Source organism: Astatotilapia calliptera, chromosome 14 (assembly GCF_900246225.1).
Source record: "Astatotilapia calliptera chromosome 14, fAstCal1.2, whole genome shotgun sequence".
Taxonomy (NCBI): Eukaryota; Metazoa; Chordata; class Actinopteri; order Cichliformes; family Cichlidae; genus Astatotilapia; species Astatotilapia calliptera.
Window position 1 is genome coordinate 15,915,135 of NC_039315.1, and position 17,623 is coordinate 15,932,757.

Genomic DNA, 17,623 nt, shown 5'->3' on the forward strand with positions numbered 1-17,623 from the left:
GTGCCTTTTGTTACATATACGGTTATGGTCAAAAGCAGATCTACAGAGACTGAGGCGTTATTATCGACTAGCACAGCTTTACATTATTCACAGTCCTAAATCATTTATCTTGTCATCTTTAGCTCCTCCCTCTTTATACCAGCTTTCCTCTGATTAGCTGCCCCTCAAAAACAGAAGAGCTGAACAGCAGTTGACCATGTTAGGGTTGTCTGCTCTTCCTCTCATTATTCAGACCTAAGGGAAAACTGTCTGGAACAGAGAGTTTAGAGCTGTCTGAAGCCTAAGCTTTTGGCTCACAGGGATTATTTTGGACAACTAAACCCTGGTGTTTAATAAAAGGTATAAAAGAGTTGGTAAATGCACTTTTATTACATTCCACATGTGCTGGTTGCTCCAAATGGAAAGTATAAGGGGAAAAACAGGGGACAGTAATACAGTGATACTTCCAGAATGAATCACAGTACAAAAAGGGCATCAATATGTACAATATTATTTATGTACAAAAACAACCATGTTACACACAAGTATGATAAAAACCATACATCTCGGGCAAACTGCAGTATTACATGACAAAATAGGCATCAGTGTATAGTTTTTAAAATGTTCTCAGGAGGCTTGCAAGCCTTTGGTTCAGGAGGATGCACTTTCACTCTAAGCAGAGTGAAATGTTTCCCCTCTCACAAAAACTAACTATATCCAGTCTTTTGTTCACTCTCACACACACTTACACACAGCCACACACACAAAAAAAATGTTAAATAGGCATCTGTTCACTGATCCTTTCTGTCGGTGGAGGTTTGGACAACAGTCAGATGGCAACACCGAACAGGAAATGTATCAGGACTCAAATGGAGGAAGATCCTCTGTTTACTCTTGACAGTTTCACAGGCACTCAAAGGCAAGTCTGTAAGTCTTTAAGTTTTCAGTTTACTGTTGAGTCTTTCAGCTCAACTTTATGCCTGTGCTGCTTTTTCATGGCCGTTAAGAAGGTCCAAAGACGATGGCGACGACGCTCTTTCGACCCCTCCGCTTAGCAGCCTTTGTTCCTCTGGTGTCTGAGCACAGCCATCTGTGTTTATAAAGGTCAGAGGGTCACCTTTAATTTTTATATCTGCAACATCGACACAGTGCAAGTAACTGGAGAAGGGGTCCTGTGAGCAAAAGAGTGCTAAGGACGCAAAGTAAATTTAAAAAACAGCTCCTCAGGGCTTTAAAAGGTCAGCATGGGGTCAGACCTCCAGCTCTTGGTTATCTGCATAGTGGAGGCGGTTCAACTTCTCCCTCTCCTGGTTTGAAATGTCCAGTTTGGCAGCATGTGCTGGCTTTAGTGCTGGGGAAGGGTGTGAAGGGGCCGGGGAGGGTGGTAGGGTCAGTTCAATCTCCTCGTAGCAACGTGAGACGGGGGCAGGGGCTGGAGGGTTTGTGAGAGGGGCGGCAGCGGGCAGCTGGGGCACCGGACGGTCCACGTTTCTGATGAGGTTGACAAACTCCCTCTGGTTGTTGATGCCTTCTTCCTGCGGGACAGCCTGCTGCTTTTTCCGCTTCCGATGGAGGTGGGACAGGATGAAGGCACAGGAGGCACAGCCACAGACCGTCAGCAGAGCTAAGACTCCCACCAGGATCATGTAGAAGCTCAGGCCCCCGTGTGCTGAGTCAGACATGGCGCCTTCAGGTGTGGAGACGTCAAAGATCAGACCAGAGTTCATCAAGATTTTATACGTTTAAAGATGCACAAGTATTTGTCTCACCTTGACAGTGGTGACCAATGCAGGGATTTTTGAGGCTCATGCACTCGTCACCATAGTTACCGTCAGGACAGATGCATGTGTTCCTGCCATCTATTATGTGACACTGCAGGCCTTGTTGACAGGGGTTGGGATTGCACAAGTCCAACACGACCTGAAATATTGGAAAAACAAAACAATAAGACAGTTAAGAGATATATCCACTTCTCTCTAACCTCCAGTGAAGTTTCTGATTGGATCTTTAAAAGATCTCTTCTTACTTCACTTTCAATGCTAAAACTCAAATGTTCATTTATAACCAATTATTTTTTTTAAAGTTTTAGCATTTTTAAACTTTTTGGTGTAAAATTTCCTCCTAATAGTGTGACTTCTCCTGTAGCTCAGCAGGGATTGTTAAACAAAAATAAATAAACAAACAAAAATGAACTTGAAAGTTGAAAGACTAAAGACACTGGATATATAAACCTGAATATTTTAGATTTGTTATTTTACGTAATTACTTGAGATTTTCAACTAATCACTTTACAGTTAACAAATTTCAGCATTAAACTTGGAGCTAGGAGGGCTCTACAATATTATAAAAACGTTTATTTACTGTTTGGCTTTTGTTAAAAAGTTTTACTTCTGTGGACTCTTTAATGTACTTCTGATAGGGCTATACATGCTCGAATCATGTTTATTCTTGGTATAAATAATAACATCTGATGTGCTGTCTATAGTTTTCAATCCATTTTTATTCTGTATTTTATTTTTAATTATAAGCTTGTTCTACATTTGTTCATGATATCATCGCCTGTTTTATTTATACTCAGGTCCATGTCCATGTATTACTTTTTTTTAAAAGTGATTTTCTGCTTTTGTTTTGTAAAATATCTCCATCCACATGAAAAAGAAAAAGGCACAACATTAGGTTCTATGCAACATAAATGTTGGCCAATCAGAAGGCTGCAGACGATAAAACCGCACAGTCTGATGTCAAAACAGAGATAAAAGTAGATAACGTTCTAAATCGAAATCTTCATTTCAGTTGTTGTATGTGTGGACATAAGGCTGAAATCCATAGACTAAAGCTATGTTTACCAAATACCAGTGTATATGTGGACAGCGCGTCGCCCCAACCAATTGAACTTGAGATTAGCTGCATAATGCGTTTGTTACTGTGCTTTTCATTTACCTTTGCAGTACATTCAGCACTGTAAATATTCAAGTTTGTCTTTCTGGAACAGGTTTAAATACATATTTTACCATTGTGTAACATGAACTTCTGATAAAGACTAAATTTTAAAAATCCCAATTTTTCTAAATCCATCATATCAATTTTTGGATTACTCTTTTGAAATATTCTCTAATGTCATGCACGCTCTCTGTGCACCCACACATCTATTATCTTCCTCTGATCTTTCTGTCATCCTCATTAACTTGCTTTCACCTCTGATACATTTCTCACTCTGATTGGCTGCAGAAGGGTCACTGGCATGCATATACAGCTAGAAAAGGTGGAGCACGGAGCTTGCTGGTTGGCATCTCAGTACCTCGTCTCCTGATCGTTGTCAGCACTGGTGATGTCGTTCTGCTGCTTTTGTTTATGGGTTGAGTCATGTTTTCGATTTTGGTTCTGTTATTTTAGGTTATTAATATTAGTTTAGGGGAAAATGGAATCTGATGGCTCTTTGTATGGTTGTTTCATGATCTTCTTCCTCTTTTGTTTATTTTTGCCAAGTTTTCCATTTTCCTCATTCATGTTTATTCTTTGTAAGTAATCATATTTACATTATTAAAAGTATATTGAATATGAGCAGCTTTCTAGGCTAGATTATGTTAGGTTCCCTTGAGTCTTTGATTTAGAGACTGTAACATCTAATATTACCTTGTATGCCTGTTTCATCTTTTTTACTAGAAATTATCTTCACACATTAGTTCAACTAAAAAAAAACCCATTTAGTTTTAATTATTTAAAAAATGATTAAATTGGGTTCTCCAACCTCACAGAAGTTTCCAGAATATCCAGTGGGGCAGTTGCAGGTGACTGTTCTTTCATCCTTCTCCACACACTGCCCTCCGTGCAGACAGGGGGCGCTATCACACAGACGTTGGCGATTTTGGCAGTGTTTTCCAGAGAATCCAGGTGGACACACACATCTGGACCCTGACACCTGGTCCTGTATGGGTCAGAATATACAGTTGTGGTCAGATGTTCACAGCCACTCATTACTGGCATGACTGTCATGGTAAATTTGTGCTTTTAATGACTTCCTTGAACTGTTCTTTTTCCAGGCTGATGATTGTACAGCATCTATCTTTAATGACTTTAAAAACAGGAATTGGGTTTGACTTTAATTCTGGGTTTTCTCTGATACACTCATGCTCAACTATATGCACACAGCCCCATTAATATTTTGGTTAATTTCACTTAGCAAGTTGTACCTCAACCAAATACTTTCGTTAATCATCAACAGTTTGACCACTCTTCTTGGCAGATTTTATAGAGTTCATTTAAACTGGTTGGTCTCCTGGCACAGACCTGGCTTTTAGGAATGGGGACTCCATTCCAGGAGCTTAATGTCAGCCTGCTTTATCCAGTCCAAAACCAATTTTGATGTGTGCTTAGGATAATTGTCCTGTTGGAAGACCCAACTGTGTCCAACTTTCAACCATCTAGCTATTGATCTGAGGCAAAGTTAAAGAATTCACAGGTCGTTCTTCCTCTTCATTATTCCATCGACTTTGTCCAATATACCATTACCACTTGTGGCAGAAGAGCCCCAAAGCATGATGCTACCACCTCCATTCTTCACAGCTGGTACGGTGTTCTTAGATTTAAAAGCCTTCACACCTGAAGAACATATCTCCTGGGATTGTGGTTCAACCTTTATCTGACCATACAACTTTTTAAAAGAAAGCATTTGATTTGTGTTGATTTTGGAGCAGGGGCTTATTTCTTGGTTGGCACCCTCTTAATCCATGGTAATGTAAAACTCACTTCACTGTGGACTCCTTAGAGCTTCACTAACTCCCGTGGACATTCCCATTGTCGTGAGTATTCATCAGTCCAGTGAGTGCTTTTTCTTTTTATGTTGGCTAGTTGTAGTCAATCATGATCAGTAACAAGAAGTTAACAGGCCTCTGTCTTATCAAATTAATTTTCAGTACCACTTATTAAAATATTTAATTAAGTATACATCTTAGCTCTTGTGGATGAGAGAAAGTAGAAAATAAATTCAAACAGTTGCACAATGATTGAACCCAGGAAAAGAACAGTTCAAAAAACCTTAAAAGCCCCAAATTTCCATGACAGTCATGCCCATGATGAGTGTATCTAATCGTCTGACCACAACTGTGTGTAATTTATATGTGTGACATGAAGAAAAGAGCACTGGGGAGGGTTACAGAGGATCTGCGACAGGCAGAATAATATTTAAGAGAACATTTAAGTTAACCTAAAGCACAGCAGCTTCAAAACTTTGTACTGAATAATGTCTGACATACAGGGACACCTCCAGACTTTTTTCAGTGGGGTGGCCATATGGGGGCCACTTAAAATATTGGAGTGGCACATGGTGTGGTGGGGTGGTCCCCCTCTCCCCTTTGTGGCGCCCCTGCTGACATGCCTAAAAGCTCATATTGACTATTATATTATATATCAATATTTTGCTTGAAATACTGAAAAATGATCAAGATAATGTGAATGCTGAGTAGTGAAAAACTTAAGACGAGAACAACGAAGCAGGTGCAGAGACTGTAGGCAAATTAGACAGAGATTGGCAGGCAGGAGTCTTACCTCACAACGTCCACCATTCAAACACAAACCCTGACAGCTGCTGTTCCCTGCAGGGAAACGAGGAATGCCACATTAATTTCTCCCACAAACACAGAATATCTATGATATCTATGAACTTTGTAATCAAACATGTTCAAAGTGAAGGCAGAAGAGACTAAAGTTAGCACAAAGCAACAGGAGAGAACAGCCAAAAGAGACCTTTACATAGTGTTTGTTGCATTTTCAGTGCACTGCAGTGATACGCTGTGAAGGATGATTGATGAAACTGGAGCTGGAGTAAAATGATTTCCAGCCCACAGGGAGTCAGACCTGCTGTTTAACGGCTCTTCATGGTTTACTATCTGTCGCAGGATTGTCTCTTCTCTCTTTACTTATAAAATGATTTTCCTTCTTCTCGTTACTTTTTTTCATCCTTGTGCACTTACTGATGTCACAGTTAGGCCCCGTCCATCCAGGAAGGCAGTCACACAGGTAACTTCCGATCAGGTTGCGACAAGAGCGGGCGTGGATGCAGATACTTGACTCACATTCATTGTTGTCTGAAAAAAAAAAACAAAGAACATTTTATAAATTTACATTTTGATAAAATACCTCCTTAAAAGTACCCCACACAGTTTACAGCTTTCAGTGCCTTCTATTGAATTACTAATCAAAAAGTTGTTAAAATTATTAACTTTGATAATATAAAAACATATCTGGGCATATATTATCACTTTTACACAATGGAAGCACAGGCAACATGAGGGGATCAAAAACGGAGCCACTTAAGGCTGATTCCAGATATATAAACATATGTTTTTGTCTATCAGAAACACAAAACACACTAAGACAGTTGATTGGATAAAGGTTAACACAACATTTAAGTAATAAGAAATTAAACATTTGAAGCCTGTTAAGATAAAATCTCATTAAGGTGATGAGATGAGAAACATTTAAAGCCCAGATTAGTTTTATTGATCCTTTTGGGGAAACATGTCTTTTTTTTTTTATGTCAGAGGACATGTCTGTGTTTTTTATTCATTTGTATCAATGACTGTAATTCAGTTTGACAATCAGTTTCCAACACAAATCATTTTGGGGATTACGCAGAGAGCTGTCTCAGGTGGCCCTGGTTTGTGCCAGTACTTTTCCCTCAGAACAGAAGACCAATATTAATAAAAACAAAATTTGAGCGTAACCTTGTTGGAGAACATACAAACAGCACCGCACTAATTCAGTGAGATAAAACATCACCTAAATCCCTCCATCTAAGCGTCGCACAGCCCACAAAACCCATCAAATCAAATCCTGCATGTCTCCCACTGAGTTCAAATGATCTTTACCCACCATTTAAACAGTTCAGTTTTGCACTGGGTGCTTGAACCTGGAAGTGGAGAGTTGCTGGGCAGATGCATGTCAGCAAAAACCTCGCAGCATCTTATTTGTTTATGCACAGAACCCCCTGCTTCTTTAAGTTTATCAGTGCCTATTCCCACCCTCTGTTGTTCTGGGAGTGTTGAAGCCAGGAGCCCTCGAGCGCTTGGCTCCAAAAAGATAGAAGGAGGATTAGAAAGAAATGCTCAATGAATAAAGAGGAAGTAGTGAGTCAGTTATAGGTAATCTAAACCATTTACCGTCAGCCAGAAGCCTATTAGGATTTAGGTGGGGGTGTGTGTGTGAATATGGAAAGGCTATCAATGGTAAGAGCCTGAGGATCCATCCTGCTGTGGGAGAAAATGGGGGTGCAGAAATCAGCTATAAGCGAGTGAAACTGATCAGCAAGTGTAATTGACTTTTACTGTTTCAGGTGCTGCTGATGCTCTGCTCATAGGCTCAGGCTATAAAGAGTTTTATAACATGTGTCCAAACACTGTGTGTGTGTGTGTGTGCGCGCACGTGTGTGTGTTGTACTGTGAGCCATTGGCCCGTGATGTGGAACTATGGAGGATCATCAAGTGTCAGAGTGACATATCGCTGTAACACCGAGGAGTAGGAGAGGCTGTCATCCTGAAATATGTCTCAGTTTTTACTTCATCACCCCAAAGCCCAGCATGTGTATATATACTGTGTGTGTGTGTGTGTGTGTGTGTGTGTGTGTGTGTGTGTGTGTGTGTGTGTGTGTGCGTGTGTGTTTGACCTGAGCCCATACAATACTCCCTCTGCTGTAGTATCTAACACAACAACCCTCTGGGTGCAGGCTTGTCAATATGAGCAAATGCAGCTCAAAGAGACGTGACGGTGCATTAAGAGACTACTGATTCTCAGGCAGCATGGGTTGATGGGAAAATTAACATGCTGCTGGCTTTTCTGCCTCTTTAATTTGCGCTTTAAATTCATATTTAGCTTCAAGTGGAACACAAGCGTTCCCAGCTTTTTAAAACAAGCTCAGATTGAATTTGTTCTCAGAGGATTTTTGTTTAAACTCCTATGAATAGTTTCCTTTGAAAATAAGGATCTCTGATCAGTTGTCTTGTTAGTGACACTTTTCCCAAATAGCTTGTAGATCCTGATCCCAAACGAAACATATCCGTGCAGGTTAATTCCCAGTGATGGCAGCTTGTCTGGAGAAGTACAGATTTAGCATTAGCAGACATCATCTCTGCACCCTAAAGTATAAAAATACACTTTTACACTTGCATTGCAGTCCTGAACCTTTTAAAATATTAGATTTTAATGGTTTTTAAGACAACGATGTCAAGATGTCAAATGCACATACAGTACTGTGCAGAAGTCTCAATCCACCCCTCATTTCTTTATATTTTTTGAGCCAAGGTGCCAGACCAATAGTTCTTAAAGATCTTCCAACTATTTTCAACACTTTTTTCACTTGTACTTGAAAAAACAGGGACAAAAGGCTGAGGTATGCCAAATTACCCAAGAAATGGACGGAAAAATCAGTTAGTATCAGTTAGCATGTACGGAGGAGGTCAGGATAGAGGCACAACAGTGAGTGTCTTCAGCCATCCCATAGTTTGGGACTGCATTTCAGCCAGTAGTGTTGGCAATCTTGTCAGATTTTGATCCACCATGGTATACCATCCGAAAAGCATCTGATTGGCAGGAGCTTCATTTTTCGGCATGACAATGATCCCAAACACACTGCACATGCAGTAAAAGATTGAAAAAACACAGTCGTACACTATCAGTCCCCTGAGCCCAGACCTTCAACAGTACTTGAGCAGTTTGGGATCATCTTGACAGGAAACAGAACAAAAGGCAGCCAACATCCAAAGAAGAGCTTTGTCCTTCAAGAAGCCTGGAAAACTAGTCCTGAAGACTATTCAAAGAAATGACAAGAAAGCTTGGCTAAAGCATAGATTATATTCTACTGAGAACTGACGGCCGAGTAGTCATTCCTGTTACCCTTCTTTTGTCATGTGTAGTTGGTGCATTATAATATAAATTGTTGTGGACAAGTCGGAGGTTTCAAAACAAATATGCAGCCATGTGGATGTTCACATCTACATGTGGATGTTAGTCCATCATTTTGCTCAGATGATCCCAAAAAATAACCAGCTGAAAGCTCCAGAACAGTCAAGACTATTTTCTCTTTTGTGAAGTCAACAACACTTCAGTTCACAGACTAAAAACACTTAAAGTACTCAAAAAAATGGAAACCTGAGTCTCCGCATATATGAAACAACAGAGCAGGTGCCCATGAGCAGATACTAACTGGACCTTGTACCATTAACCTGGTCATTATTTTCATGAACTGTGATCAGTTTGAGTAAAAGAAATTCAACAAAAATGTGATATAATCCAACTAAAGTCAATAAACACTAACATGATTTACTATTTGTTCTATTACTCTTTTATTTATCCACTACTACTGGCCCTGTGCTGAAAGTGACTATATTTATGCAAACCTTACAACACTAGTACATACCAACCAGGAGGTTGCTAGGCAACATGATGGAGTCATAATATATCATAATATTCAAGTTTTATAAATAGAAATTAGACATTATTATGAAACGAAATTGGTACAGTGGCTTTTTTTAAGGTGTTGTAGGTGCAGAGATGCTGTGGTGTCGCGGTCAACACATTCACCTTACATGCAAAGTGGGCCCGGATAAACAGGGAGGGTTCTGCCATGAATAAAATCTTTGTCAAATCAAAGAAGCAGATCAATCTGCTCTGAGGACTCCTTGGCAGATAAGGCAGCAGCTAAAAACACATAGAGGTGCATAAATGCTAAAGAAAAGGGAATTTTAGCCCATTGGTATGTGGTTTCTAGGCAACATGTAGGCGGGATAGATAAGAACCTTCAAGGGCCTAAGATATACCTGTGTGCCAAGTTTGATTGCTTAGCTCCTGATTGTGTGGGAGGAGTTTGCAGACAGAGAGCAATTTGTTGTATTATAGTAAGATAAAGAAGAGCAGGCATACGATGACCCACTGACCCAGCTGGCACGTCCTGCCGGTCCATCCAGGTGGACAGAGGCAGCGATAACCTCCAGGAGCTTCTTCACACGTTGCTCCATGGCCACAGGGGCTGCGATCACACTGCTTCACCGCTGAGAAGACAAACAGAGAATAATATATATGAACTTACTGGCCTGTGTGACAGGAGCGTGAGTGAGAACATTAAGGAGGCAGCTTGTGCATGTGTGATCTGAAGGGTAGTATTGGTGTGAGGAAGCTTGGATGCTTTCGTGTTTTTGTTCTTTCTGCTGCTCTGGTTTCTGTGCAAACAGTGATGAATACAATCATCTCAAATCTTTCCCAAAGAGGAGGAAGGAAGGAGTGCATTTGAATAAGGGAAAGGATGGCAAAGCCGGGGGTTGGACAGAAATAAAAATGAGGCTGCCATGTGTGGTTCTACCCATCTGACAAGGAATTTAAAACAGGAAAAACATCACATTCAGACAAAGAGAAGCTCCCCACTTAGGGGTTAACCATGCATAACTTAAAGAGGGCATCATAACTTTTCCCATGCATATCTCTGTGGTGTACATCTCTGTCTCTCTCATAACCTTTTTTCATTTACCTAACCCTACAGAAGAACCATTTTCCATTTTCCTGACCCCGAACAACAATAATCCTGCCAAGTTAGCGGCACATCTCCAAAAATGAGACGGAGAATTCATAACAAACAAAGAAGCCTTTAATTAATATTGGTTATATATATAAATCTAGTCTGAAAACAAAGCTATGTTGTGGTTTTGGTTGTCATTCCTTGCAAGCCTAACAATCTTCTTGCTGTATGTTCCCTGGAGAGTCCCCCCCCGCACAACACATAGCCTGCAGAGATAGGCCGCCTCTCTGACTGTTAATCAAGCGAGCAACAAACAACAAGAGCAAAAATAAACAAAACTTTTATTCCCCCGTTCATCCCTCTGCTCTCACTCTTTGATAAAAATGCTTTCTGCTGAATTGTTTACATGCCACAGCGCTGTTTATCCTGCACGAGGTGAAAGCTGAGGATGTGGAACTGTTCTTGTTTACAGACAGCTCTGAAAGACCATAACCCGTGTGATCCAATCTCACCTGCCGTCACGCACACCCACCCACCCACCCACCCACACACACACACACACACACTGCAGACCACACGACCAAGAAACCCAGACTGTTCTGACAGCTCTGCTCAGCTTGACCTTTAGCCGCGTGCAGATCAAAAAATGTATGCGGCTGAGTGAGCGGGAACTAACGCAGTCTTTAAAACATTTAACCTACAAACAGACATATATTTAAGTGTGGTTTACTTGTATTACACCAAACCATGATGTTAAGCAATTCAAAGAGGCATCAGGTCATCTGTGCCTGTGAAGGAACTTTCTATAATGAGTGAAAAAATAAACCCAAAAAAAATAACCCCAAACCCCCCCCCCCCCCCCCCCCCCCCCCCGCGCAAAAAAAAATAAAAAAATCCCCTGATAACATCAGAGAAAGCCCAGATTACAGGATTGGGATCATGGGAACTATACAATCCAGCATTTCTGAGCTTGATGCATACTTGTGATTGTTAGTGGAGATATCTCCGCCTGTCTTTCTTTTAAGGGGGACAGTGTCTGAATATAAGAATGAACCGCTACGTTTAATGATTTGACATCTTTCATACTCACAAAAAGAAAAAGAAAAACTGTGTTTATGGGAGATCAGAGGGGGGGGGGGGGGCACCTCTATTTTCACCATGGTAACTTGCGCTAACCACACAACCGGAGACCAGAGTTTGGGTTTTCACTGGGCTAATTATTTTCCAGACAACATGCTGTAAGCACGAGATAGATAACAGGCACCCTCCTGAGATGTATCCTACTAGCCTCACTGAAAGGAGCCCTGCAGTGAAGTTATGTGCATTCGGTTGATGCAGAACATGAATATCTTTTTTTATATTCTTACTCCTTTTTTGCTGCCAAGTCCATTTCACACCGCTGTAATTATAGCTAACAGAGCACAGATTTGAAAATGGATTTGTCTTTTGTCATTTATGTCAGAATGGCTTTTGCTCTCATATTTTTGTGCTTTTTAGCCTTTGTATGGAGTTAATAAAATAGTGGCGAGATAACGGGAAAGCTGGGAATGAGACCAGCTGCAAACCTGAGCCTCTGTGTTAGCTTTACAACATATGGGTAAGCTGAGTGACCTAAACCAGCACCCCTATTGCAGAATTACATCTTGTCCTGATTTGCATGTCACAATGATTACGTTTAAATGAAACTGAGCTCTAACACACAGCTGTAACAAGCCACAGACAGGTAAAATCAAAATATTTAAAAAAAAAAAATTTTTTTTAAATTAAGTATTTGTAATTGTTTAATTAACAACTATTCTACACAGTGTATGTTTTGTATATCTTTCATAGGATTTTGGCCACCTGTGGTTGTTTAAAATGTGCTACTGTGCTAATTTTGAGTTGAATTGACTATATCCTTCATATTTCTCCAAACCTGTGCCTCTAAACTCAAGGTTGTCAAACTCATTTTACATTGTGAGGCCACTTTGATCTGAAATGGGCTGGACTAGTAAAAGTCCCCTTTCTCTCACTGTAAAGGTGTTTAACTTAACATTTCATTTCTGTCCCATCTTGATAAAAGGAAAAGAGGTGCAATTCACCGATAGAAAAAAGCTGTAAAACATCTAAAAATACATTACAAAATTCAGAATTTATGCCATTCGTTATATTTTCCAAAGCCATCCAGTGGATCAGATTGGAGTCTTTCCCAGGCCGATTCTTCGTGTTTGACACCTGGAGAAGCAGAGAAAGCCCGATGTCGTGTTTATCCAGCAGAATCTGAGTCTGAATAAACGCTTCAGCATGTGTTAGAGGAGACTGCATGTCACAGCGCCCTTAAAGGCTGCTCTTGTCTTTGTGCGATTAAAGTAAAGACAGTCTGGCTTTGCATATTTTTAGGAAAAACATCAGACTACTGTACAGTAAACTGACATCCACATAAGGCCAAGAACAACAATGCCACACCAATCCAGAACACAACTGTGTATTGTTTTTGTGTTTAGCAGCAGTCTCAGCTTACATTCACTTGGCAGACACTTTGCTACTTCTTATTTTTTAACTTTCACGCACATCGCAAGAGAACCGGATGTCACTCCACAAATTCCCAATTATGCGATTAAAGTAATCACATTACATGGGAAAAAGCTCACATGAGTAAAAGACCTGATAATAAATACCTTCAAATTACTGCCATTAAAAAAAGAAACAAAAAAACATGTAATAATTCACAGTGCCACCTCTGCTTATATTAATGCAATCGCTGATTATAAGTGCTCCAACAGAGGGTCTTGATTGTTCTAGTGATACAAATACAAACACACACACACACACACACAGGGAAAGATGTTTAGGCTAATTTAACTTCCTCTGTTGCATTGATTAGAGTCACTCGCTGGCTTTGATCCAATAATAACCAATCACAGACAATCTCACAGCGCCCCGGCCCCTCAGCTCAGTAAGACACGAATGTGAGCAGCATCGACAATCACCATCTGTGCAGGTGTGTCCAGTCCAGCCTTCGCTACAGATGCAGCTGAACCCTGTTTGGTCTTCCACACAGGTCGCGCCGTTCATACACGGGGAAGACAAGCACGCGTGTTCCACTAAAGGGAGGAAGGAGGGGAGGAAAGTGTAAATGAAAAGCTGGTGCAGTTTTTTTCTCTCATAACGGTTATTAACTTTGACAAGCAATATTGTGGAAAAATGTGAATGGCTTATACAAATATAATATAAACAAACTAGAAAACAAACGTTGAAGTAAGAATGAATTTGTAGAGTCACACGCTACACTGGGGTTAACATGTGTGCATGTAAAGACGACTTATAAGTAGGAATTTTCTAAATAACTCCAACAATTTATGATATTTCCTCCTTGTGCCACTCAGTAGTCTTGGCCATCTCTGTGCATCTCTTACATTTGTGTAAACAAACATTACTGAGAGCACTTTTGCTGTTTGTTGACGTTGACTCACCGATGTCACAGTTGCGTCCTCTGAAGCCTTCCTGGCACTCACACTGATACTCGTTGGGCTCTGTGTTCGTACAGGTCCCGCCGTTTTTACAGGGCTGATGGGTGCCACAGTAGTTTAGATCTGAACCCACAAAATGATGCGTTTAGTTTTTAGATTTTAGCTCAGAGCAAAAACAAAGTGACATAGGGGCGAATAGAAAAATGAATGAGGATGCCTTAGTCTGACTTTATTTCAGGTAAACATCCAGCGAACACACACACACACACACACACACACACACACACACACACACACACACACACACACACACACACACACACACACACACACACAGACCTGGTGTATCCAGGTCTGTTCTGTGGGCTGACTGTGCAGGCCAGTAGCTGCAGGGCTTGTTCCTCCATTGTCTTTAATCATTTCCTCGGTGCCCAAGGCCTCTTTGTCTCACTGCAGCTCTTTACAGAGCCTTTCTGAATGCGCAGAAACAGCTTAAGACCCCACCTAGTTAAAAGCAGCCAGCCCAGCCCCGCTCACGTTCACCTTACCCAAGGCTATCACCTTTCTCCTGCACAATACGCTGTCCCGTGGGCACTGGTTAGGCTCCCACACTGGGACAGAGGTAGGAGTCATATGCTGGGATAATGCTGGGCGAACTTTGCTACAGTTTGGTGGGAAAATACTGACGCTCGAAATCCTCGGGGACTTTTATCTTATCTTATACAGAAGATCATGCATGGAGAGAAGTGTGAAGAACCACGCCTCACTAAGACTGCACACACAATGCCTCTCTCTTTGTCTCAGAGCCACACAGACAGGATGAGTTATTGGTCAACATACAATACACGGCAGAGCACTTTCATCTTTACGTATGATGTAGTCTTCTACTGTGTTTTTATGTTAAATGAGTCTTTGGAAGCTCTTGTGGACAACAAAGGATCCATCAGTGTGTTGCTGAATCCAAACTCTTATAAACCTACGAGTTCATATACAGAAAACAATCAAAAATTTAAAAAGGTGACACAGTAAGTATCTTTAGCATGACATAAAGAAATAAGAGAAATAAGATTAATAATTATGAATAATCATGAATTCTGTATAACTGTGCAAAAAGGTCACTGAGTAGAAGTAAAGCTGGACAGCTGAGAGTTAGTCGGCTCTAAACTTTTACTTGGTTTTAATTTCATAGTGCCTGCTACGCTGTGTGGTTAAATTTACCTAGTGATTGATCACTCTGTGTGTCTACAAGCCAGCGCAGTATCCTAAACACCAACGACTCCAGTTGCATATCTGAGATACTGGAAAAAAAGGGTGGAAACCCCCTCGCTCGCACATAAACACTTTCTTCTTCTCTACTACAGAAAAGGAGTGGGTCACATGTCGGACCTTTATCACACAGCAGTCCTCCCCAGTTGATGTCGCACACACACTGCCAAGGTTCAGTGCAGCTCCCATACACACAGCCTGGGAACGTCATACACTGGTCGCACAGCTGACCCTTCCAGCCATATTGACACCTAAAAGAAAAAGAAGAAGAAAACATGAGCAGAGAGGCAGATTGGAACAACCACGAATCTCATTATCTGTATTATGAAGCTGCTGTTGCTATGATAGTTATAGAAATCCTGGAGGGATGTTTCGATGATGATTTTATTTGCTTCATTAGACTTCTGTGGAAGAAGCTGTTACTTGAAAATGCTGCACAGCACAAATTAAATCCTTACGTGGGAGCTCATTGGTGTGCAGATCAATATGGACTAAAGTGTTGAGCCACTCCTCTTAAACTTTGAGCTCACTGAATTCCAGTGTGTTACTGTAATAGGATGCAGTCGTTGCAACAAGTCAGGTTGTGAAATTTCTTCCCTCCTAGTTGTTCCACGATCAACTGTAAGTGGTATTATTGCAAAGTGGAAGCTTTTAAGGAGCACAGTGACTCAGTCACAAAGTAGAAAGTCACATAAAGTTACAGAGCGGGGTCACCAGCTGTAGAGTCAGTCTACAGCTGGCTCAACAACAGAGCTCCAGACTTTCTCTGGGTGTAAAAACTGAGCACCAGGATCTTCATGGCATAGCCAAGCAGCTCCTGCAGGTGTAATGCAATGTAGGTGGCCCCTTAGGTTTTGTAGATATAGTGTACATTCAGCCCCACTTTACAACTGAAGTTAATTTATCTGTAAAGAGAATAGATCCCTCTAATGTAATAGCTTCACTAAATCTACACCCACAACACTACTGCTGGACTTACAGGGGAACTAAGTTTGTGTATTTACAGCTTTGTGCATTATTTTTGGATTGAACTTGGTAGAGTCCCTCAATTCATCATATTTAAGTCACCTTTCTCCTGATTGGCTGTTTGTTCCAACCAGAATGCTTTGAACATAAGGTTAGTGTATATTAAAAGAAAAACTCCCATTAATTTGGCTGGCCATTTATGAATGAATGACTGAAGGGTTTGGTTTAAAAAGTTAACCTGCTCATATAAAATCACATTTTTTGTCATCTTCTGGTATTGACTAAAGTTTTCATTACTCAATTTTTATATTGTAACAGTCAAAATAATATTTCATATTTCCAATTTTCTATATCGGTACAAGTATACACTTACTTGCATTCTCCAGGTACATCGCAAGAGCCGTGGGTTTGATGACAGCCCTGCCTGCACACCGCTGCAAAGCCAAAAAAACAAAACACGGTTGGAATCATACCATGACACAATGTTTTTTTATGGAGTAGACGCGTGTATGGCGTCAGAGTATCTGCCACATCATATCAGGGTCAAAAATGCCTTTAATTAACCCTGAAAACGCCCTGAACTTCATCATCAACAGTAACCTGCAGGGGGTAACAGAGCGAGCTTCCTGCCTTCCTGCAGTCCAATCAGTGTCGTGTCGAGGAGGAAGTCAGATGAAGTGAGAAAGGGGTGAGATGGGCAGGGTTGCAGGATGTCCTTAAACTAGCTCTGTGTCCTTCAGGGTTCCCATGGTTTCCACTCTGGCTTCCTCCATTCACTCAGTTCAACCGCTGCAACATGATGGCAGCGCTCCGAGGTCACAGAGTGAGGGCGCTCAGTTGATGAGTCACACAAAATAATCCTCCACACCCTCACCACAGAAGGTAGCCAGCGTGTCTTTGCTGATGGACTGTTTCAGAGAGCAACCGTGTAATGGCCTGAAGTCTTTTTAACACTAAGACAAGCACGTGTGCGGTTATTCCTTATTAATGAGGCCTGTTCTCACCTTGTAGATTGCTATTAAAGCTGTGTGTGAATATTTAGATGACATATCCACAAAACCTTAATCACAATAATAGTTTTAAATAGTTTCAAAGACTAAAGTTAGACAGGAAAACAAAGACGATCTCAAGAAAAATTTGATTAACTTCAGGTTAGGTCAAGAAGGCTCTGTGTTTGTATCTCCTGGCTGGGTGGGACCTTTCTGTGTCAAGATTGCATGAGCTAACCTGTATCTGTGTGGGATTTTTTTTCTTTTTCTAAGTCCTGCTAGACTCCAAAGATACGTGTGTTAGATTATTAGTGATTCTGAAGTGGAAGTAAGGGTCTTTGTGACCCTGTGATTAACTGGCAAACCTGCACAGGGTGTGTGTGAGACAGACTCCAATATTTTTAGTTGACTTCTTTGATCTGGGCAGTTTACAAAATATGTTTGTGTGTTGAGGAATCTGAAGGGTTTTTTTT

The 17,623-nt window shown here is 40.9% G+C and overlaps 1 protein-coding gene across 1 annotated transcript in view; it reads right to left on the reverse strand.

Moving 5' to 3' along the window:
• Window positions 1-474: 474 nt before the first annotated feature.
• LOC113036523 (protein jagged-1b) overlaps window positions 475-17,623 on the reverse strand; it is a 63,908-nt gene continuing 46,759 nt past the window's right edge. The window contains exons 5-14 of the mRNA XM_026192923.1: window positions 16,535-16,595; window positions 15,316-15,446; window positions 13,933-14,052; window positions 13,450-13,563; window positions 9,906-10,019; window positions 5,949-6,062; window positions 5,524-5,570; window positions 3,728-3,904; window positions 1,749-1,899; window positions 475-1,666 (exon numbers count right to left, since the gene is read on the reverse strand). Coding sequence (XP_026048708.1) covers window positions 1,230-1,666; window positions 1,749-1,899; window positions 3,728-3,904; window positions 5,524-5,570; window positions 5,949-6,062; window positions 9,906-10,019; window positions 13,450-13,563; window positions 13,933-14,052; window positions 15,316-15,446; window positions 16,535-16,595 — 1,466 coding nt within the window. The 3' untranslated portion in view covers window positions 475-1,229. The remainder of the gene's footprint in view (window positions 1,667-1,748; window positions 1,900-3,727; window positions 3,905-5,523; window positions 5,571-5,948; window positions 6,063-9,905; window positions 10,020-13,449; window positions 13,564-13,932; window positions 14,053-15,315; window positions 15,447-16,534; window positions 16,596-17,623) is intronic.